The sequence below is a fragment of the Phycodurus eques genome, chromosome 1 (assembly GCF_024500275.1).
Source record: "Phycodurus eques isolate BA_2022a chromosome 1, UOR_Pequ_1.1, whole genome shotgun sequence".
Taxonomy (NCBI): Eukaryota; Metazoa; Chordata; class Actinopteri; order Syngnathiformes; family Syngnathidae; genus Phycodurus; species Phycodurus eques.
The window spans coordinates 42,275,664-42,299,184 of record NC_084525.1 but is presented as its reverse complement, the minus strand read 5'-3'; the positions used below and the strand labels follow the sequence as shown (position 1 = coordinate 42,299,184).

General features: G+C 41.8%; 2 protein-coding genes across 3 annotated transcripts; both read right to left on the bottom strand.

Moving 5' to 3' along the window:
- Positions 1 to 2,406: 2,406 nt before the first annotated feature.
- LOC133411023 (inosine-uridine preferring nucleoside hydrolase-like) lies at positions 2,407 to 11,599 on the bottom strand. Of its 2 annotated transcripts, none has more exons than XM_061692831.1 (8): positions 11,354 to 11,599; positions 8,028 to 8,209; positions 7,777 to 7,956; positions 3,875 to 3,986; positions 3,651 to 3,787; positions 3,473 to 3,550; positions 3,221 to 3,337; positions 2,407 to 3,127 (listed from the first exon to the last, which is right to left on the bottom strand). In XM_061692831.1, the coding sequence occupies exons 2-8, from the start codon at positions 8,202 to 8,204 to the stop codon at positions 2,975 to 2,977; spliced, it is 954 nt and encodes a 317-aa protein (XP_061548815.1). In that variant the 5' UTR covers positions 8,205 to 8,209; positions 11,354 to 11,599; the 3' UTR covers positions 2,407 to 2,974. The 2 variants fall into 2 exon arrangements, with proteins under 2 accessions (XP_061548815.1, XP_061548806.1); XM_061692822.1 differs by lacking the exon at positions 11,354 to 11,599 and adding an exon at positions 8,683 to 8,787.
- A 6,596-nt stretch (positions 11,600 to 18,195) lies between these two features.
- On the bottom strand, positions 18,196 to 21,357 carry LOC133411015 (inosine-uridine preferring nucleoside hydrolase-like). Its single transcript, XM_061692811.1, has 8 exons — positions 21,077 to 21,357; positions 19,802 to 19,998; positions 19,539 to 19,718; positions 19,352 to 19,463; positions 19,129 to 19,265; positions 18,975 to 19,052; positions 18,489 to 18,605; positions 18,196 to 18,411 (listed from the first exon to the last, which is right to left on the bottom strand). Exons 1-8 carry the CDS (start codon positions 21,204 to 21,206, stop codon positions 18,259 to 18,261), a joined length of 1,104 nt encoding a protein of 367 aa, XP_061548795.1. The 5' UTR covers positions 21,207 to 21,357; the 3' UTR covers positions 18,196 to 18,258.
- Positions 21,358 to 23,521: the final 2,164 nt, after the last annotated feature.

Here is a 23,521-nt window from a genome sequence, read left to right as displayed (position 1 = left end):
GTACGCCCTGAACTGGTTGCCAGCCAAGCCAAAGAAACAAACAACCATTCGCACTCACAGTCATGCCGACGGGGAATTTAGAGTCTCCAAATAATGCATGTTATTGGGATGTGCCCAAAGCCCCTTCCTGTTTGCAGTGGTGATGGATAGGCTGACAGATGAGGTTAGACTGGAATCCCCGTGGACCACGATGTTTGTAGATGACATTGTGATCTGCAGTGAAAGCAAGGAGCAGCTGGAGGAACAGTTAGAAAGATGGAGGCATGTACTGGAAAGAAGAGGAATGAAGATTAGCCGAAGTAAAACAGAAAATATGTGCATGAATGAGAGTGGTAGTGGGGGAAGAGTGAGGCTACAGGGAGAAGAGATAGCAAGGGTTGAGGACTTTAAATACTTGGGGTCAACCGTCCAGAGCAATGGTGAGTGTGGTCAGGAAGTGAAGCAACGGGTCCAAGCAGGTTGGAACGGGTGGCGGAAGGTGTCAGGTGTGTTATGTGACAGAAGAGTCTCTGCTAGGATGAAGGGCAAAGTTTATAAAACAGTGGTGAGGCCAGCCATGATGTACGGATTAGAGACAGTGGCACTGAAGAGACAACAGGAAGCAGAACTGGAGATGGCGGAAATGAAGATGTTGAGGTTCTCTCTCAGAGTCACCAGGTTGAATAGGATTAAAAATGAGCTCTTCAGAGAGACAGCCAAGGTTCGCTGTTTTGAAGACAAAGTAAAGGAAAGCAGACTTTGATAGGTTGGACACGTCCAGAGGAGAGAGAGTGAGTTTATTGGTAGAAGGGTGAGGAGGCTAGGCAAGAGAGCTAGAGGAAGACCAAAGAGAAGGTTTAGATGTAGTGAGGGAAGACATGAGGGTAGTTTGTGTTCGAGAGGAGGATGCAGGAGATAGGCTTACATGGAAAAGGATGATGCGCTGTGGCGACCCCTAACGGGACAAACCGAAAGGAAAAGATTATTGTAAATGTAATTATTGATATTTACTGTTGCGAGGCTGACATTTTCTAAAGGATTAATCCATTTTCAAAAAGATGTATCAATTAATTTGATAATTGATACGATTAGGCGGCACAGTGGACGACTGGTTAGCACATCTGCCTCACAGTTTCTGAAGACCACGGTTCAAATCCCAGCCCCGCCTGTGTGGAGTTTGCATGTTCTCCCCGTGCTTGCGTGGGGTTTCTCCGCGTACTCGGTTAATTGAAGACCCAAAATTGTCCGTAGGTATGGATGTGAGTGCGAATGCTTGTTTGTTTGTTTATATGTGACCTGCGATTGGCTGGCAACCAGTTCAGGGTGTACCCCGCCTCCTACCCGCAGTTAGCTGGCATAGGCTCCAGCATACCCGCAACCCTAGTGAAGATAAGTGGTGTAGATAAAGGATGGATGGATACAATTCGTTATCGAGGTGGCACGGTGGGCGACTGGTTAGCACATCTGCCTCACAGTTCTGAGGACCAGGGTTCAAATCCGGCCTTGCCGGTGTGGAGTTTGCATGTTCTCCCCGTGCCTGCATGGGTTCTCTCCAGGTACTCCAGTTTCCTCCCACGTCCCCAAAACATGCATGGTAGTTTAATTGAAGACTTTAAATTGTCAGTAGGTGTGAATGTGAGTGTGAATGGTTGTTTGTCTATGTGTGCCCTGCGATTGGCTGGCAACCAGTTCAGGGTGTATACCCTCTCTCTCCCAGAGTCACCTGGGATAGGCTCCAGCACGGCCGCGGCCCTGGTGAGAAGCGGTTTGGAATAATGGATGGATGGATTAGTTGTCAATTTGTCGTTGGACCTCTAAAGGTCACCCAGCTATATCACAATGACTTCATGAAGTTATCTGGGGCCCATGTCAGCAACATTCAACCAGATAGAAAAGATGGACCCTCCAGTACTTGGCAGACTACATACTCCAGTATGTGGGATATTGGTTAAGATTGACAATAATAAAACTTGAAAAAGAGCAGGTGCTTGAGCACTACCTAGTGGCTGTGTGTGCACATGCCTGGTGGGTGGTATGTGTGTCAGAAAAAGCATCTGGTGTAAAAACTAAAACTATGCTGAACAAATCATGCGATCGATTCACTCTGGCGACGCCTATAATGGGATAAGCCCAAAGCCTCAACAACTCTGTAAATTTGGGGAATGACTTAATGTTTGATACTAATACGAACATAATGGGCAAAAATTTTGATCAGGTTTCCTAAGTCCAAGCTGATGTACATGAATGCCTTGTTTTTCTTAAAAACACATTTGCCTTTCAAGGAGGACTCAGTAAATCAAAGTACTGACATTTGGGAGGATGAAAGCAAGAGATTTTGGGATTTCTAAAATAACAACAATTAAAAAAAAACAAAAAAAGCTTTTCAATTCCTTTCCATTTTGTGTCCAATAAGCTTGCTGGCAAGAATGATGTTTTACTAAATTTTATTTTTCAATGTTGCAAATGGACATGTAATTATCTGGCTACTTATGCTTATACTATTACAAAACAATTGCATTACACAAATGAAAAGAAAACTTCAGCAAACCTTATGGCAACAATGTTGGCGTTGTTTCCCAGCATGCTTACTTTATTTTATGTTCAGGATTTGATTTTACATTATTTCACAAGTGTTGCCTTCTGACCATCCTTGATGCAAAATCATCTATTATGTCCATGTATGAGATCTGCTTCCCAAATGTGCAGTTGATGCTTATGATGCTGAGGTCAGTTCCTGGGATATAGTTGACCTCAAGAGGGTTTTTTTTTTTTTTTTTTTTTAAATTAACTTGAGCTTTGAAAAGGCATCCCTTCTACAGAGGGCGACTCCACAAGGGGGTGCAAAGTCCTTATACAAAGGCCAATGAGTTACATGTCATGATGCCAAGGGAAATCCATTTCATATATGATTTTTGTGGAGGGGTGCAAAAATGCCACCCTACACATGCCAGAAACCACTACTGCGCCTACTTCTTAAATGATGGCTAAGCCCTTACTACTTCAATGCATTCATCATCAACTGCTTGAACACCTCGAGGTCAATTTTCTTCAAGATGGTGACCTTATGCTCCTTGTGCAGCGCGTCGATGTAGTCCAGGACCATCATGCCTCTGGTGTATTTCCCCTCCAACTCCACTGTCACAGCCACCTTCGGCAACGATACCACAGACATGTTTATTCACATCTCATATTTCCTATGAAGCCCATGCACCTTATCTAAGAATGAGAGAGAAGCGGTTACCTTCTCACTTTCTGTCACCACGTCATCATTGATGGCTGCAGCCACAGCGTAAGTGTCGCAGGTGTTGAACCCGGATCCTGACACCAGCTCCTTTTGGTATCGGTCTGTCTGAACCATCTGCAGGGCACCAGGTCAACATGTAAAAGTCGTGATCTCTACAGTCTCTTCAATGTCCTATAAACTCTAGCTTAAACCTGCTGGATAGAGTAGAGATTACACTCGTGTAGTGGTGCTACATACATTAATGTTTACCTTACGGGTGTGGGCGTAGATAGTCTCCATAAAACGAGCCTTTGGTGTATTTTGGGCTAGCCAGGTGTCACAAAAGGACTACGGCACACAAATAGAGAGACATTATTGGACCGTGGAACGATCATAGAAAAGAATTGTGTGGTTTAAGAAATCACCAGAAGTGACATGTGCTCCTCACCCAGGGCAGGCTGTTCCTGCAGCTGAACTCCCAGGAGGCGATGGTGGTGGGACAAGTGTAACGTTCCAGCACAATGTAAGCAGCCTCAGGGTCAGCGAGAAAGTTAAATTCTCCGCACACGGTCGTGTTCCCTCTTGCTACATGTGTCAAAAAAGACAGGTGTCCTTCATCCTAAACATCTTGGTGGGCAGTGCAAGTTGTGAATGGATTAATGATCAATTTACATTCGATGTTGCCTCCCATGATGTAGAGGTCTTTCAGTCTGGCGGGCAAGGAAGGGTCCATTTTGACAGCGAGGGCCAGGTTGGTGAGGGGCCCTGTTGAGACCAGGCTCACCTGCACATGCAAGCCAGATAACGTTTCACATTTTTAAATTGCATTACTTTCCAAAGGGTAGCCTTTTAAATTAAAATCAACACTAAATCAAACAATGAATTCATCTGTCGTGAAAATATTGTCACATGATTGGAAAAGGCAGGTATTTAATCTTTTAATTTGGAATAAAAAAATTAAAAAAAAGTACATAAAGCTGTGCAGACCTTTACAAATAAGTTACACAGAAAAAAGATGTTTAAAAAAAAGATGCTTAATTTGATCATCTAGATCTGTTGCACATAATTAAAATGTCATAAAGTGACATCATTTCCCCCTCGTTTCAGAGAAAATAATCAAATGTGTCATTTTAACATGTTCAAATATTTTTTAAGTGCGTAATAATAACCATTCAAAATTAATAAAGTGTTAAATATGAAAACAAAAAATCAAATACATTAATAATGAATAACACTTTTCATGCATTTATCTGTGGCGTTAACTCACTCTTAAGTTGGCTGACCTCATAGCCTTTGGAAAGGTAACGTGGAAGTAAAATGCTTATGAAACAGGGATATTGATTGTTAGTCGCTGGCAACTTTATCTGAGGCAAATAGGCAGAGTAACCAAATACTGTACTCAAGTAAGAGTACTATTACTTTAGAATAATATGACTCAAGTAAAAAGTGGTCCTCCAAATATTCACTTGAGTAAGAAAGTACTCAGTGGGAAGAAAAAAAAAAAAAAGAGCATGAAATCATATATATATATATATATATATATATATATATATATATATATATATATATATATATATATATATATATATATATATATATATATATATATATATATATATATATATATATATATATATATATATATATATATATATATATATATATATATATATATATATATATATATATATATATATATATATATATATATATATATATATATATATATATATATATATATATATATATATATATATATATATATATATATATATATATATATATATATATATATATATATATATATATATATATATAAGAGAGAGAGAGAGAGAGAGAGAGAAGCCCACACACACCTGCCACCATTAAAATTTGTACCTGCCCCAAAACACATGCTTTGGACCCGAGAGAAACATTTGCTTTATTCACTTAAATAAAGCTCTTTGCTGAACAGACTTATTCAGAATCAGAATCATCTTTATTTGCCAATTATGTCAAAACACACAAGTAATTTGTAGTTGGAGCCACTCTACAATGACAACAGACAGCCATTTTGACAAAAAAAAATACTTTTGAGATATAAAACATAAACACACTACGGAGTCACTGAGCAATGAAAGGTTACCGGTAATGCTGATACAATGACAATTGTACAAATGATGCAGAGTCCTATAGCAATTTAGAGAAGTTTGAAATGACTAATTGGGTGATAATCTGGTTCAGTGACAATTGGGCAAATGGTGCAGAATTTAAGCAGTTTAAAGTGACTAGTAGTGTGATAATCTGAAACTGTGTCAATTGTGTAATGGTGCAGATACTTCTCAAGCACATGAGTGGCCAGTATTGGTCAACAGCAGATACGCAATTAGTGCAGAGTGATGAGACTACTACAGTGAGTGGACGAATAATGTAGAAGTGTCCCCACAGAGATGTGACAACAATTTCAAGAAAAAATTGGTAGCATGTTACAATGGAATTGTCAGTTAACTGTTTAAGAAGTTAATTACAAGAGGAAATAAGATGTTGGAACGTCTGCTGGTTTTAGTTCGCATTGATCGATAGCGCCTACCTGAGGGAAGGAGCTGGTGACCAGGATATGGAGGGTCCAAGAGGATTTTGCATGCCTGGCAGCGATGATTTTTTCGGCAGTCTTGATTGTCCGTTGCAGTCGGAGTTTGTCCTTTTTTGTGGCTGCACCAAAGCAGACTGTGATGGATGAACACAGGACCGATTCGATGACTGCTGTGTAAAATTGCCTCAACAGCTGCTATGGCAGGCCGTGCTTCCTCAGAAGCCACAGGAAGTACATCCTCTGCTGGGCCCTTTTGAGGAAGGAGGTTATGTTGGTCTCCCACTTCAGGTCCTGAGAGACTGTAATCCCCAGGAACTTGAAGGTTTTGACACAGGGCAGTTGGACAGCGTGAGGGGCAGCTGTGGCAGAGGATGCTTCCTGAAGTCCACGATCATCTCTCTATTCTTGAGCATGTTCAGCTCCAGATTGTGTCGGCCACACCAAAGCTCCAGCGGCTCAACTTCCTGTCTAAATGCAGACTCTTCACCGTCTTTGATGAAGCTGTTGACTGTGGTGTTGGCTGTCAAACTTGAGGACCTTGACAGCCGGGTGCATCGAGGTGCAGTCGTTTGTGTAGCGAGAGAGAAGAGCGGCGGATAGAGGAAACATCGTTGGGGTGCACCGGTGCGTGTAGATGAGGTGGTGTCCCCCAGCCTCACCTTCTGTTTCCTGCCCGTCACAAAGCTGTAAATTCACTGGCAGATGGCAGGCGAGACGCTGAGCTGGAGAAGGAGTTCGGGGATGAGTGTGTTGAATGAAGAGCTGAAATCCACGAACAGGATCCTCACGTAGGTCCCCGCGCCGTTGAGGTGTTCTAGGATGAAGTGCAGTCCCATGTTGACTGCGTTATCCACAGACCTCGTTGCTCGGTAGGCAAACTGCAGGGGGTCCAGCAGGGGTCCTGTGACGCTCTTGAGGTGGACCAGCAAGTGCTATTCAAAGAATTTCATGACCACAGAAGTTAGGGCAACAGGCCTGTAGTCATTCAGTCATTCTAGGATGGTAATTCACAAAGTTCCAGAGATCTATTGAAGATCTGTGTGAAGACTGGAGCGAGTTGGTCCGCGCAGACTGAGGTAGGATTGAGACACAAGGTCTGGATCTTTAAGTTCTTTATAGTGTGTGTGTGTGTTAGAAAGAGGGAGAGAGATGAGAGATATGCAAGTTACCGCAAGGTGTTTTCTCAAGTTAGAAGTGGGCTGAAATAGCCACGTTTGGGCAGTCATCATTTAAGACTACGCTGCATGAGAAAGTTTTGTTTTTCCAAGTGTGTAAAGTCTTTCCCCAAAATGAGTCACTTTGATAGGCCCACGAAGGGTCTGAGTGAGGTCATGTTACTGCCTTGTGCCATCTGATTGGTAAATTGGAGTCAATTGACACTTGAGATCACATTGGATTGGCGCAACGACGCCCTATGCAGAAGTGGATGATTAAGTCTAAAAATAGATCGCGTACAAAATAATGGATAAATAAAAGTAGCAAGCAGCATGTCGATCATTGTATCGATTCTTCACATAAATACTCAAGTAAAAGTATGTTACACTCAAACTACTCTACAAGTACAATTTATCCAAAAAAAACTGGAGTAAATGTAATTTTCTTTTTATAAAATTGTTGATGCTACTGTATATGTAATGAAAATGCTTGATATTAAATGACATTAAATATATATAAATATAAAATACAAATATAAATTATATTAAAAAAGACAATTTTCCATTTTGGTACAGATTTAAGCAAGAAATGTGAAGACGCACAGGATTTGCTTTAGTGGGCCACATCAAATGCTGCGGCAGGCCAGATCTGGCTCCCTGGCCTTGGGTTTGACACCTGCGCAATATAAATTTAAAGTAAACATTTTTTGGGACCTCATCAGCATATGTGGGACTTTAGTATCTACAAGAACAATGCAGATCTAAAAAAGCAGGATCAACTTTTTTTTTTATTTAAAAGAAAAAAAAGTCTTTCATATGGAATTATTTCAATTTTGTCATCCACGCACCTGCCCAGGATTTTGGTTGGTAATAGAAATGATGGCCTCCACTGCATTTGTCTTCTTCACCAGTTCCAGGCCTGGAGCCTCAGGATCTGGGGCGTCGCCCAGCCCATCCTTCCCGTGAAATTCTCCCGCGTTTATTTTAACGCCCAGTAAAGGCTCCTCGAAGCCAGCGTAGACCTTTATCTGTGATGCATGACATTGCAAAGTTTTACAGAAGAAGGAATTATTTTGCAGAGATGCAAGTTAATGCTCACATCCAGCCTGTTGCAGACTTTCAAGACACGGAGCGTGTTCTTCAGGGAGTTCTGTAGGGGAGTGTTGCCGTGGGTGCAGGTGATCCCCAATATCTCCACATTTGGGGCTGCCAGGGCCATCATGATGGCCTGAGCATCATCCACCCCTGTGTCCACATCGAGGATCAGCTTCTTCATTATATCTGGAGGCAGCAGAGGGAGAAGGAGACTTGGCAACAACTCATGGCCACGAGGCTATAAAAATCCTCCATTGCACACATTCACAGCTGCTACAAATGAATTCATCGAGGGGACTTTGAATGCAGGTGAGCCGCTCACAGGCTGCTCTGTGTTATGGCTTCTCAGGGTCGCATGTGTGTTTAGCCGGTTATCAGAGCAACATTCTTCAAGAAGGCATGTTACAATGTCTCACAGCTGCTGTAGTTCTGCGAACATTTGCAATGAACACACTTTGTTGTGCAACTGTTCATCTCAAAATCACACTAATGGTAACACACAAATGACAATGAAGGATGCAAACAGACCATAATAATAAAAATCCGAAATTGCAGATCAACCGCACAAAAAAGTTCCAAAAAGAGAGATGTGTCATTAGTCTGAAAGAAGTTTGAAAAGAGGTCAGTTTAGAGAGGTGTGTACAAACAGATCAACTAACCTGCCGGGCAAGGTTGTAAATGTATGACAGTTTGCAGCCTCCGCAGTCAGGAAGTAACGCTTCTCCATGCTACATGCTGCTTTTTATACAAGAGGTGGGGCTTGGGGGGGAATGTAAGAAAATTACATCACACCCACCACTAAACAATGTCTGCTGGTTATTGAGGACATGTTGGGCGAAAAAAACAGCCTGAAACAGTTTACTAAAGTTACATAAGTTGAGACTCCGCCCTTTTTCTTTCCTTCTCTTCAGAATTACTTTGATGTGACTTAACCAAGTGAAGACAGTCGACGCACAGAAATAAAGTGGTAAGTGAGTGCATATGTCATTCTCCAAAACCACAATGTTTTCCCCCTTTCCGTACTTGCAAATCAATCTTGTTGATTCAAAAACAACATGGTCGAGGTTGAGCAGTAAATACTTTTTGGATGCACTAGTGGTGTTGTAATACAAGTGAGCATTGTCATATCTTAAAACATTTGGTTATGCACCATGTTTTTCGGTGTAACCACAAAGCTTTTATTCTTCTGAGTCCGGAAGGCCCTCGCACGTCATATACTGATGCCATGACCATATACAGACCTATTTGTGCACTGTTATGTTGTGTCACCTAAATTCAGTAGCAAAATGTTCTGATAAATTGTGTAACTGAAACTACATAGCCGCAGAACAGGATGTTTTGTGCCAAGAGATATTCCTGTGGCCTTGGATACACCCTGCTCAAGCTTTAAACACCGCCCTGAACACTGTATATAATCTCGCACTGAACGCTGCGAAAGCGCACATTTGAGCAGCTGCAGCCTTTGCCTGTAGAACATTTGTGCCCAGAACATTCTGCAATAAAGATCTTAAAGAAGTTCATTTCCAGTCTCTGATTCTGACCAACATTCTCACCATCTGAAATTCAACGAACGCGCGAAGGACTGTCGGGAGAAAAGCCTCCTTCAGCAGTCCTCATAACTCTTATGCTTCTGCCTCTGCTCAGGCAAGGCACCACAGACCATTGTATTTATGACTTTTCAGTGCCTCTGCCACGTCACGCCTTTTTCCTTCCTATTCAACATGTTTACTAGGATAGAATTACAGTATTCACAATCTGTTACTGTAGTTCGAGAGCATGAAGGTAAATGAAAGTTTTATTTAAATTTGTTTCTGTGAGAAGGTATTGGGAAACATAGTCTGTGGGCATGCAAGTCGGTTGACGACCAATCCAAGATGTACCCCACCAGAGTCAGTTGGGAGAGATTGTGCTCAGTTAAGCACTATTGAAAAAAATGGATGGCTGGAATTTTGAATGGATGTTTAGTGGGAACAGCTCTGCATGTTGTGAGTCATGTATCATTTTCTGTCTTATATTATTTTCTGTCCTTGCATGACACAAGGGCCCCCTTGTAAGAGAAGTTTTCTACAGAGCAACTCATACCAGAGCTTTTTGTGTACAGCCAAGGAACAAGCTACACATCTGTTTTGTGATCACCACGCCCACACCGAGTTTCTCAGCTTATGACTCAGCAGTGAGGCTTGATGAAATTCCAGCCCAAAAGTGCCTTTAAATGCAGCAGCCAAAGCACTATCATAATCAAAGCCAAATATTAGGAGCCGAAACATGTGGTAGCAGTAGCTCATCGGTAAGGATTTGGCTTTGAAAGAGCTTCAAACACAACTGCAGACAAAAAGTAAAAAGCTTGTTTGTCCATGCAAAATATTTGTTGATCTGGTGATTTGCTTGAAGTGCCTTAAGTGATAAGAAGATTAAGTTTGATAGTCTCCAAGTCATATTTTGACAGTCACATTTGATGATGAGGTTCTTCACTTGGATTCAATAGCTGTACTATATTTACTTACCATCACTATTTTTTTCAGAACATAATTTTTTTTTTAACTACATAAGAGTAGATTCCAGTTTTTTTCTGTATGACTAAATATCAATAGCCTGTGTTTAAAGCATCAGCATGTTTCAATCAGAATGAGAAAAGGTCTGCATATAAACCTGATTACTCATTAAGATGAAAAATATGACTTCTGAAAATAACCAACAAAAGATTGTATTTACCTCGATCTTGGTAGTAAGGTGTATATATTTTTTCTCTTCCGTTTATACACATCCTTAACTTACAGCACTAAAAGCCTCAAAAACAGATGGAAAGATTGCCAACTACAAAGAAAGCAGTTTTCACAACAGCGTTTCAATGTTCCAAACTGTATTACTGATGAACAAATCTAAAAAGAATTAGCTAAAATCATTCTAATTTGAATTTATGTGTTACTAGTAATGGAATTGGATAGATCACAATAAAACACAGTCAAATGTAAATAGTGACCCTAAAGCCAAACAAAATGAATTTGGGAAGCTGGTTATGAACATTTTCTCCCCATAACAAATAGTGGAAATGGGAAAAAAACAATCAAAACATTTTGCAACAACCATACGAGTGTATTTTTTAAACTGCTAACACAATTAAAAGGAAATTACTCACCCATCAATGATGTGTGTTGTAGGTGTCAAGAGCACTTGCTGAAAGACTAAATACTTCACACTTTTTAAAAATTCGAACTGTCATACAAGTGTCGCTAATAAAAACTCTAGTAAAAATTCAACTTAAACTTGTGGTACGCTTAGGATCAGGATTTGGCTTAAATGAACTTACAAAACAACGCATTTTGTACTCACCCTTAACTTTGATGACACTTGGCGGACAATTGCAGTGGCTGTCATGAACGGAACAGAGGATAGGACCCAAAAATGCACGACTCCAAAACAAATGGGCAGTTTCCAAAAAGAGAGGTTTAATAGACGGGCATAGGTTGGTACACGGGCAGGCAATCCAAGAAAGGTAACATTATCCAAAAACATGAGGCGAGGTTGATAATCAGAACAGGGTCAAAGGCTTACTGTGAGTCTGTGACAAGGAATGCTGGAACGTGACGACAAGGTACAACGAACTGGCAACGAGAGGGAATGAGACACGAGGTTAAATACAATAGGTAATTAGGGTGAACGAGGCACAGGTGGTGAACATGCTCACAGGAGCAGGTGTGTGTGAAACGGGGAGGGGAAGACAAAACCTGGAACACACGCACACACACACACACACACACACACACACACACATGACAGTGGCAGGATTTCTCTGTATGCCTGGGAAGTCAGTCTCTTCAGCAACAAAACTTACTTTGCTGCGTCATTCTTCATTATTATTGAGGTCAACGGAACCATATTGTACTGAGCAGGCAGGGCGGGTAGTACCATGCTTTCATAAGTTCTATTCCTGCTTCCATGGCTATAATCGAAAAAAAAATACAAAATTAAATTAAATTAATATTACGCATACGTTGACTGACTAACATCTATTACTCAACAATTTTATTTTCACCTCAACTTTAAAAAAACAACAACTGTATTTTCTCTCTGCTTATAAAGAAGGGATTGATCCATCACAGAAAACCTAACTAGCCATTAAACATAATGGATCCCTCACTAAAATCAACTTTTGTGTATTATTTTTAATGCAACATTCTCATTGGCATCAAGCTATAAAATATTACAACAATACCCAGACAAATAGGGAGTGCTCGATCTGGCTCCAGTCCAACCTCTCCTGCACACAGACATCCAACTAATTAGTACAATTCAACAAAAGGTTGCTTGTTGTGTGTTTTTATGTTTGACATGAAGTGCAGATACCTCGTCTACATCACGGTCGTTTGTTGTATAGAAGCTTGAGTTTTGGATATGAATATGGGTGGAGTCATGATAATGATTTTAAACTCAAACTCAGGCCCGAGGGCCAAATTGACCATAGACCATATCAAGACCATATCAAATGTGTATTAGAGCTGGCCCGCCAGTATATAGCACATGCGCCACTAATATTACAAATCCCAGAATGCTTTGCTAGTGTGTTGGCCCGTCAGTCTCGACCTACGAGCGCCCCTTCCCTTTCTGTTGGAGTCGTTAGCAAGTCTCCTCGAGCAAATTTACACTTCCCCTTGCCAAAAATGGCCAAACGAAAGATGGAAAATGGTTAACTTCCAAGACAGGTGGGAGGCAGATTGTCTGTTCACTAAACTAAAACACAGACCTGTTTTATCGTGTGCGGAGCAACGTGGCTGTAACAAAGAATATAACATAATTGCATTTTTTTTTTTTTAAATGCCCTTTATCAACTCATAGACAGTGACTGTTAATAGTTTGAAGTTTGGATTTTTATTGAAGGACATTCTTATTTTTTTGGGTTGTTTTGTTGTTGGCTTTTGAAAAAAGATTTACATCAAAAAGAAAGGTAGTTGGAGATTGATACACAGAAAATGGAGAGACAGAAGAATTCATGTTATCTATTTAAATACAAAACAACAAACAAATCCCACTGGTCTTTTATCGCAAATTTGATTTCTCGTGTTTATAATGTTAGTTTAACTGTTTTTTTTCCAGATTCAGTGTTTAAGCGAAATTTAAGTTTGTTGTCATATGATAAACTTTAACGCTACATTTCTGGAGAGAAGGGAGACATGCACATCGCGTTGATTCTTCCTCAAATATTGAGTTTTGCCCACGACGTTGTCCCAATTTTTAATTTTGGCCCACCGTGAATTTGAGTTTGACACCCCCGTCCGTCTTAAGGGTATGCTTTTGCGACATATCTCGTCGGGTCTCATGAATGTGAAGAGGGAACCTTAATGTGTTCAGCGAGAGTATATTTATAGTTAATGGCTGAAAACCTCTCTTTTTAAAAAAGAAATATATATATATATATATATATATATATATATATATATATATATATATATATATATATATATATATATAGTTGTACAAGTAAAATTCAGCCCTATGGGTGGCAAAAGTCAGTGCAAACTGTAGGCCGGTCCCAAGCCCGGATAAATGCAGAGGGTTGCGTCAGGAAGGGCATCCGGCTTAAAAGCTTGCCAAACAAATATGAGCGTTCATCCAAAGAATTCCATACCGGATCGGTCGTGGCCCGGGTTAACAACGTCCGCCACCGGCGCCGTCAACCTGCGGGGCGCCGTTGGAAATTCAGCTACTGTGGGTCGAAGTCAAAGAAGAAGAGGAGGTGGAAAGCGGGTTCTTCGGCAGAAAGAGAAGAGGAAAACACAGAGCCTAGAACTGAATTTGGGGACTTTGAATGTTGGGACTATGACAGGAAAATCTCGGGAGTTGGTTGACATGATGATTAGGAGAAAGGTTGATATATTGTGTGTCCAGGAGACCAGGTGGAAAGGCAGTAAGGCTAGAAGTTTAGGGGCAGGGTTTAAATTATTTGACCATGGTGTAGATAGGAAGAGAAATGGAGTCGGGGTTATTTTAAAAGAAGAGTTGGCTAAGAATGTCTTGGAGGTGAAAAGAGTATCAGATCGAGTGATGAGGCTGAAATTTGAAATTGAGGGTGTTATGTGTAATGTGATTAGTGGCTATGCCCCACAGGTAGGATGTGACCTAGAGGTGAAAGAGAAATTCTGGAAGGAGCTAGATGATGTAGTTCTGAGCATCCCAGACAGAGAGAGAGTCGTAATTGGTGCAGATTGTAATGGACATGTTGGTGAAGGTAATAGGGGTGATGAAGAAGTGATGGGTAAGTACACCATCCAGGAAAGGAACTTGGGGGGACAGATGGTGGTAGACTTTGCAAAAAGGAGGCAAATGGCTGTAGTGAACACTTTTTTCCAGAAGAGGCAGGAACATAGGGTGACCTACAAGAGCGGAGGTAGAAGCACACAGGTGGATTACATCTTGTGCAGAAGGGGGTTACCAACTGTAAATGAAAGAGAAGGGAGGAAAGAGAAGGGAGAGTAGAAAAGGCAAGTGTGTTGGACCAGGAAGTGGCAATGATTCGTAAGGGGGAAGTTAGAAAGGCATTAAAGAGGATGAAAAATGGAAAGGCAGTTGGTCCTGATGACATTCCTGTGGAGGTATGGAAGCATCTAGGAGAGGTGGCTGTGGCCAGCTTGTTCAATAGAATTCTAGTGTGTGAGAAGACGCCTGAGGAATGGAGGAAAAGTGTACTGGTGCCCATTTTTAAGAACAAAGGTGATGTGCAGAGCTGTGGCAACTAGAGAGGAATAAAGTTGATGAGCCACACAATGAAGTTATGGGAAAGAGTAGTGGAGGCTAGACTCAGGACAGAAGTGAGTATTTGCGAGCAACAGTATGGTTTCATGCCTAGAAAGAGTACCACAGATGCATTATTTGCCTTGAGGATGTTGATGGAAAAGTACAGAGAAGGTCAGAAGGAGCTACATTGTGTCTTTGTAGATCTAGAGAAAGCCTATGACAGAGTACCCAGAGAGGAACTATGGTACTGCATGCGGACGTCTGGAGTGGCAGAGAAGTATGTTAGAATAATACAGGACATGTACGAGGGCAGCAGAACAGCGGTGAGGTGTTCTGTAGGTGTGACAGAAGAATTTAAGGTGGACGTGGGACTGCATCAGGGATCAGCCCTGAGCCCCTTTCTTTTTGCAGTGGTGATGGATAGGCTGACAGATGAGGTTAGACTGGAATCCCCGTGGACCATGATGTTTGCAGATGACATTGTGATCTGCAGTGAAAGCAGGGAGCAGCTGGAGGAACAGTTAGAAAGATGGAGGCATGCACAGGAAAGAAGAGGAATGAAGATTAGCCGAAATAAAACAGAATATATGTGCATGAATGAGAGGGCTGGTGGGGGAAGAATGAGGCTACAGGGAGAAGCGATAGCAAGGGTGGAGGACTTTAAATACTTGGGGTCAACCGTCCAGAGCAATGGCGAGTGTGGTCAGGAAGTGAAGAAACGGGTCAAAGCAGGTTGGAACGGGTGGAGGAAGGTGTCAGGTGTGTTATGTGACAGAAGAGTCTCTGCTAGGATGAAGGGCAAAGTTTATAAAACAGTGGTGAGGCCAGCCATGATGTACGGATTAGAGACAGTGGCACTGAAGAGACAACAGGAAGCAGAACTGGAGGTGGCGGAAATGAAGATGTTGAGGTTCGCTCTCGGAGTGACCAGGTTGGATAAAATTAGAAATGAGCTCATCAGAGGGACAGCCAAGGTTCGATGTTTTGGAGACAAAGTTAGAGAGCGCAGACTTCAATGGTTTGGACACGTCCAGAGGAGAAATAGTGAGTGTATTGGTAGAAGGATGATGAGGATGGAGCTGCCAGGCAAGAGAGCAAGAGGAAGACCAAAGAGAAGGTTGATGGATGTCGTGAGGGAAGACATGATGGCGGTTGGTGTTCGAGAGGAGGATGCAGGAGATAGGCTTACATGGAAAAGGATGACGCGCTGTAGCGACCACTAACGGGACAAGCCGAAAGGAAAAGAAGAAGATAGTTGTACAAGTAAATGGTTGAATTGAGTGAGAACGAGGTGCGCTCGTTTGCATTTAGTCTGATCGGAAAACTATTCATTTTATTGTTTTAGTTAAAGTGAAATTATAGGGCGATATTTGAATTTGCCCATTCCTATATATTTGTTTTTTTTATTTGAAATTGAGGCACTGACTAAAAAAAAAAATAATAATAATGAAATACAAGTTACTCACCCGTTACTCAGGAATCGAGGAGTTGTTTTTTTCACAGAATACTAGTATTTTATTTGGAGGACGACTTTTTACTATTTTATTATTTTATTAGGCGGCACGGTGACCGACTGGTTAGAGCGTCAGCCTCACAGTTCTGAGGACCCGGATTCAAGCCCCGGCCCTCCCTCTGTGGAGTTTGCATGTTCTCCCCGTACCTGCGTGAGTTTTCTCCGGACGCTCCGGTTTCCTCCCACATCCCAAAAACATGCATGAATTGGAGACTCTAAATTGCCCGTAGGTGTGACTGTGAGTGTGACTGGTTGTTTGTTTGTATGTGCCCTGCGATTGGCTGGCAACCAGTTCAGGGTGTACCCCGCCTCCTGCCCGATGACAGTTGGGATAGGCTCCAGCACGCCCGTGACCCTAGTGAGGAGAAGCGGCTCAGAAAATGGATGGATGGATGGATTATTTTATTATTCTATCAGCTCGTACTCCTAAATGAGTAGATTTGGTCACATTCCAGAAATGACAAAAAAAAAAGCAAAGTGTGATCACTTGCAGTTAAAAATCCTAGGTAGGAAGCCCCACCTCAAAAACCCTTAAATCCATCATTGCAGTTATTAAGTTATAGGTTTTGAATGTATGTCTCGAGTTGAATTTTATTCTTGGGTTATTCATTATTGGTGTCCAATTGAAAGTCTTCTTGTCATTTCTGCTACTCGAGTACTGAGTAACGGGTGAGTAACTTGTATTTCATTTTTTTTTTTTTTTTTTTTTTTTGTCAGTGCCTGAATTTCAAATAAAAATAAAAAATCTAGAGGAATGTGCAAATTCAAATATCGTCCTATAATATCACTTTAACTAAAACAATAATAAAATGAATCGTTTTCCCATAAGGCTAAATGCAAACGCGTAAACTACGAGCGCACCTCGTTCTCACTCAATTGAACCATTTGCAACTATTTATATATATATATATATATATATATATATATATATATATATACATATATATATATATATTTTTTTTTATTTTATTTTTTTTTTAAAGAGAGGCTTTCAGCCATTAACTATAAATATACTCTCGCTGAGCACATTAGGTTCCCTCTTCACACTCATGACACCCGACACAAGATCTGTAGCAAAAGCATGCGTACCCTTAAGAGAACAATCCTCAATTAGTTTTGCCTCTCGCCCAGACTCAGCTGGGATAGGCTCCAGCACACCTGCAACCCTCGTGAGGATCAGCGGTAGGGGAGGTGAATGAATGAATTATCAAGAACACCGACAGCTTGACATCAGCTCTTATGAGATATTTTCATTGCCATCATTATATTTGTGCAAACTAATGTACTTTTAGTTGCACCAGACATTAGAAATCTAATGTCTAATATTTTTTCTATGACTATAATAATAATTTATATATTAATACGTTATTTAATTTACTCAAACGTGATTCTGTTTAAGCTTTTAGTGTGGAGTATTCTTGTGTTTAGTGCATTTGATTTCTCCCATTGTAGACAATAAATGTGTGACCGGCCAGTGTTGTTTTTCATTGCGTACGGAGCCACGACACTCGAAAACTGGATCTTTTGGTTCCACTTGTAAGTGGTTTTACTTTTGCATTCGGGTGAATTGTTGTTGTTCTTGAACTCCCCGATTTCCTGAGTGGTCTCCGACGTCGGGTTTAGTCTGTATCCGGGTTGGAGCGCTCCAAGCTGGGCTTCCAGGCAGCGGGGACCCGTGCTAAGTTGTCCCATGCAATCGATGCTATCGATGTCCTGCTGGAAAACACAGGCTATTGTGTCCAAAATCCACTCCACATAACACTGACTTTGCTCACAGAGCCTCGTGAGTTGCAGACTCTTGAGGTTACGTCCTGGTAGCTAACGCTAACGCGTGCCAACATGTCTACAGGAGGCAGGAGCTAGTCAGCAGTGCTAACGAGTCACCCACCGTGCCGGCATGTAAACAAACATTAAAAAAAAACAACAACAATATTTTGTAACTGTTTTATTTGAGCAGACGTACAAGTTCCCATCTTGGCTGTTTCGAACAATCCTACTTGACTGAATTGATGAGCATCTGCTTGAACTTCTCCAAGTCGACTCTCTTTATGATGGTTACCTTGTGTTTCTTTTTCAACAGGTCCATGTAGTCCAACACCATCATGCCTCGGGTAAAGTCCCCCACCAGCTCCACACTCACAGTGACCTGAAGGCCCAGGACAGGCAGTGACCGGGTGGATTTGTTTCCATTTTAATAGAGAATGAAAAGCAACTGGCATTTACCTTCTCACCCTCTGTGATCAGCGAGTCATCGATGGCGGCGGCCAAGGCGTAGGTGTCACAAGCGTTGAATCCTTTTCCTGCTGTAATTTCCTTCTGGTATTCCGCTGACTGAGATTTCTGTCATTGCATTAAGAAAGCTAGGATGCATTTAGGTGTCAATCAAATCCGGTTTGAGGGAGTGCTTTTGCCAACTTGAATTGTAGGATCTTAAAGGGGACATAGTATGGAAAATGTACTTTTTAATTGCATAGAAATACTGGAGTGCCTGGTCACCCATTGTGTGAAGTAATTTTTTTGTCCGCTGTCTGCTTCTGAAAATGTGTCTGTGAGCGAGCCATTATTCCAATTTACATAGTATATCACAAACATGGTATTAAGACACCTGGGAACTTTCATATAGTGCAAAAACATTGTTTAATATGTCTCCTTTAAACATAATTACTTGTTGCAATGCACACACCCCTCCCGACCCCTCTGGTGACTTACCGTCATAGAGAGGCATGAAATGTTTTTCAGGAAAGCAGCTTTCTCAGTCTTCATAGAAAGCCAGTGGTCACAAAAAGACTGACGACAGAAGCCCAAAAAGAATGCAGAAAGAATTTATGATTGTATTTATTGCCAGTTGAGGTTCAAGGCTTACCCATGGCAAGCTGTTACTGCAGGTGAACTCCCAGGAGGCGATGGTGGTGGGGCAGGTGTAGCGTTCCAACACGATGTAGGCAGCCTCTGTGTCGGCGACAAAGTTAAACTCCCCGCATGTTGTGGTGTTACCCCTGGCTGCACACATCACGCAAAGCGGTTCATGCAAGAGATCACTGAGGAAAAGAGGTTCAAGTGCATGTTTGGAAAGGATAAACTAGTACACTCAATGTTGCCTCCCATGATGTACAGAGCCTTTAGCTTCTTGGGAAGGGAAGGGTCCAGTTGCACTGCGACTGCAAGGTTAGTCAGAGGTGCTGTGGCCACCAGAGTCACCTATAGACAAGTTAAAATACGTCCTGCTTTGACATGTACAAATGAAAACTATCTTTGCTTAGTTGCTTGTCTCACCTCTCCCTGGTTCTGCTTGATCATTTTGATTAAGGCCTGAACACCTTTTTTCTTCTGCACCAGTTCCAACCCCGGAGCATCTGGATCTGGCACGTCACCCAGCCCGTCCTTCCCATGGTAATCACTGGCATGTTGTTTGTTGGACAGTAGGGGCTGCGAGCATCCCGCGTACACTGGGATCTTTTGGATTTTGATATCTTATCAAAGCTCCAAAGCACATACTGTATGTAGTTCTTTCAGGAATGAAAAGTGTTGCTACTTACGTCCAACCTGTTGCACACCTTTAGAACCCGGAGGGTGTTCTTCAGGACATTCTCAAGGGGGGTGTTGCCGTGGCAGCAGGTGATCCCCAGTATCTCCACATCGGGCGTTGCCAAGGCCATCATGATGGCCTGAGCATCATCCACCCCTGTGTCCACATCAAGGATTATCTTCTTTTTCATCATGGATCTGCAAGTTTCTGTGAGATGGAAGGACATTATGTTCAACTGATCTCAAAGGGTCATGGACATAGGGGGGCCTTAGCTGGACACAATATGAGATTGTTGTCGTCCCCGCCCCCGCCCCCCCCAAAAAACAATTACTAATATGTTTGAAACATAGACATTCTGTAAATGAAAGATAACACTGGGGACCAATTTGAAAAAAAAAAAAAAAAATTCTGTTGAGTTAGATTTGTCTGCTGATTAAAACTAAAAGTCATGCTGATTCCACATTTTTTTTCTAGCACGACAAGTTTTTTCTCCACAGCTTACCATCCAGATAAGCAAAATTTGTGCGCACAAAATAGTTATAGCGTGTGCACGAAGAAGCCGTGGCTCCGTACTGGACTGGAGGGTAACCAAATCGAGTTACAAACGACGCAGCCGAAACTGCAAGACACGTGCGATGGCTTCAGGGTAAGTTTATTTTCTTATCGTGTTCGAGTCAATATCTTATTATTCTACATTTCGGCAGTTATTTGATTGGGTCTATGTTTGCTACTTTGTTACAGCGAGTACTAAACGACTCTTTGTGTGTCTGTGGGAACTGCAACTGTGCCTCGACTTTTAACTTCGAAAGAGGATGCGGTGCGTTCGATTTGGTTACCCTCCCGTCCAGTATGGACTTTGTGCACACCCTGTAACTATTTCGTGAGCACAAACAACTACTTAGTATGCATAGAATAATTATTGTTATTAAAGTTGTACTTCGTGCGCACGATGTAGTACTTAATGCGCACAAAATACTTTATTATAGTAGTTTGTGCACACAAAGTAGTTGTTCATGCGCACAATGTAGTAGTTCGTGTGCACAAAATAGTTTTTTCCCCCCCTCATGGCACGTCTGGGGCTCCGTATAATTCATTTAAATATGCATGCATATTCATGCGTATAAAGTGTCAATGCTCACTGGGGGGGGGAAATACTTTTGTGTAAGAGAGGTACATTATACAGGAAAAGACAATATATTGTAATTTCAGAAACGAATAAGAGGCACTGAATACAAAGACTGAATATCTACCATCTGATAGTTATTCAAGTCACAGGAATCCTCACCTCGGGAGAAGTCGTTGCAGGGTGGTTCGCAGCTGCAGCCTGTAAATGTAAAAGAGACCCTCTGGCAGGCTAAGCTTGGCAATCCTCTTTTTAAAGAACTGCAGTTTCTTATGCAACAGGCAACGCCCATGCCTGATAGGGATATTTTTTCTTCTAAAATGCTTTCTTGGAGGCATCATGTGTCTTGTTTCTTGGAGGCATCATGTTTCAAAGTAGAGTTTAATAAACGACTCTGTCAACTTTCAGCCAGCAATGCTTCAGCAAATGTGTCCCAACTAAAAAAAACCCTTGCGGCGATGTTAAATTAAATATTTCACTGACAAACCCCTTTGAACACTTAGGGGAACTACTTGTAGTAGGTGTGTGCAAACCAGTTCTTTCCTAATGCTTTGTGTACCCGAGTTAATGACAATAAAAAGCTTTGTTTTAAGAGATCTGTTTGATGTCTGCTTTGACCTTTTCTTCAGACTTAATACTTTGCAAGTTTTAGACCGCCATTAGATTTGTTGTTTTCAAAATGCTCGACAGACCATATAAATCCACAATGTCTCTTAAAGTAGCCCTTTAATGGTGTGAACATTGGAACTTATGCCATAGTTCTTGACATTTTCTACAGAAAGAATTAACTGCCAAAAGACTCAGTATTTACTTGAGACTCATGTTCTGAGTTTTTTGTTTTTAACAGATCTTGGCCCACCCACATTTCGGTCAAAACCCCATTTGAGCTTTTACGCAAGCTCCAGAAGCAGGCCTGATTTCCCCATACTAGTTAACGTTCGTGGTTGTCTCACAAGCAAGCATGTGGTGTAATTTTCCACACCGCTTCTCCTCACTAGGGTCACGGGTGTGCTGGCGCCTATCTCAGCTGACTTCAGGCGGGAGGCGGGGTACACCCTGAACTGGTTGCCAGCCAATCGCAGGGCACATATAGACAACCATTCACACTCACATTCATACCTATGGGCAATTTTGAAGCTTCAATTAACCTACCATGCATGTTTTTGTAATGTGGGAGGAAACCCGGAGAAAACTCCACACAGGCAAGGCCGGATTTGAACCCGGGTCCTCAGAACTGTGAGGCTGACCGCCATGCCGCCGATATTCAAACTCTATTGTTGCAAAGTCATGACCCACTTTCATAGAAGTAAAAAACAACAAAGATCTTTTAGTTTAAAAACTGCCTCTTAAAATACACTGTACGTATGTGCAGTACGTTATATTTTTACATTTTCAAATGACTTTTCTGTACCCCAAAGGCATATTGCTTGCCATGACGTCAGTCAGCCAAAGGCTGAGCTGTACTGTTATTTGTTTATAGAGTAAAATAGTGGCTACAGAACAAGAAAGTAACTTCTTGTCACGTTTCATGTGGGAACTTAGTATGGCTCTTTTATGTAGCGGAAAAACTCAGGAAAGGAATACATGTCTTTTTTTTTACGAGCTGTCTGTGACCCACCCACAATGGGTACGTGACCCACTTTTGGGTCGCGACCTAACGGTTGAGAATCACTGTTTTAGACAAACACAAGCGAAATGAAAATAGGGAGCTTAGATACCTAGGCCCATTTTGTTGAACTCGATTGCCTCCTGCAGAGAGGCAAGTGATTGATTTCTGCCTATTTTCATGAGTTTTGTGAGCTGTGTCTTGGGTTGATTGCATTGCTCCCCTTGGAAAAAACAATTTTGGAAGATGACATAACACAGGCATTAGCGTTATGAAGTTATAGATGGGTGGCAACATGTCACCACAGACATTGATGGGCACTGCTGGCTGTCAACACGGCGTACAGCTGCCATCACAGCGCCATGTTCATACTATCTTATCAGGATTAAACGCTTGAAAAAAAAAAAAAGTTTTGGACGATGAGGTTAAACAGGCACGTCAATATGTCACAATTTTGTGACAAACACATTCACTGTCATTGACGGCTTTAGAAGTCAAATATTCATGTTATCTGGGAAGGCTGGCAGTGTTTTAAATGCTTTTTGTACAGTCATGGGGCTCAACTGATCACGGACTGGTAGACACCTGCCAGTATCGTGGCGCAGTGTCCGGACTATTTTATCAGGCTTGGATGCTTGAAAAAAAGCATTACATTTTGACACCTATCCATCCATCCATTTTCTGAGCCGCTTCTCCTCACTAGGGTCGCGGGCGTGCTGGAGCCTATCCCAGTTATCATCGGGCAGGAGGCGGGGTACACCCTCAACTGGTTGCCAGCCAATCGCAGGGCACAAACAAACAAACAACCATATGCACTCACATTCACACCTACGGGCAATTTAGAGTTTTCACTTAACCTACCATGCATGTTTTTAGGATGTGGGAGGAAACCAGAGTGCCTGGAGAAAACCCACGGAGGCACGGGGAGAACATGCAAACTCCAGACAGGCGGGGCCGGGGATTGAACCCGGGTCCTCAGAACTGTGAGGCTGACGCTCTAA

What these genes read in the sequence shown, in the direction of transcription:
- LOC133411015 (XM_061692811.1), bottom strand. Translation starts at nt 21,206, where the DNA reads ATGGGCGTTGCCTGTTGCATAAGAAACTGCAGTTCTTTAAAAAGAGGA. An exon ending in CATGGGAGGCAACATTGAGT is followed by an intron (nt 19,266 to 19,351) that starts GTACTAGTTTAT and finishes TGATGTGTGCAG; the next exon opens with CCAGGGGTAACACCACAACA. An exon ending in GCAGTAACAGCTTGCCATGG is followed by an intron (nt 19,053 to 19,128) that starts GTAAGCCTTGAA and finishes TTCTGTCGTCAG; the next exon opens with TCTTTTTGTGACCACTGGCT.
- LOC133411023 (XM_061692831.1), bottom strand. Translation starts at nt 8,204, where the DNA reads ATGAAGAAGCTGATCCTCGATGTGGACACAGGGGTGGATGATGCTCAG. An exon ending in CCAACCAAAATCCTGGGCAG is followed by an intron (nt 3,987 to 7,776) that starts GTGCGTGGATGA and finishes TTGCATGTGCAG; the next exon opens with GTGAGCCTGGTCTCAACAGG. An exon ending in CATGGGAGGCAACATCGAAT is followed by an intron (nt 3,788 to 3,874) that starts GTAAATTGATCA and finishes TGACACATGTAG; the next exon opens with CAAGAGGGAACACGACCGTG.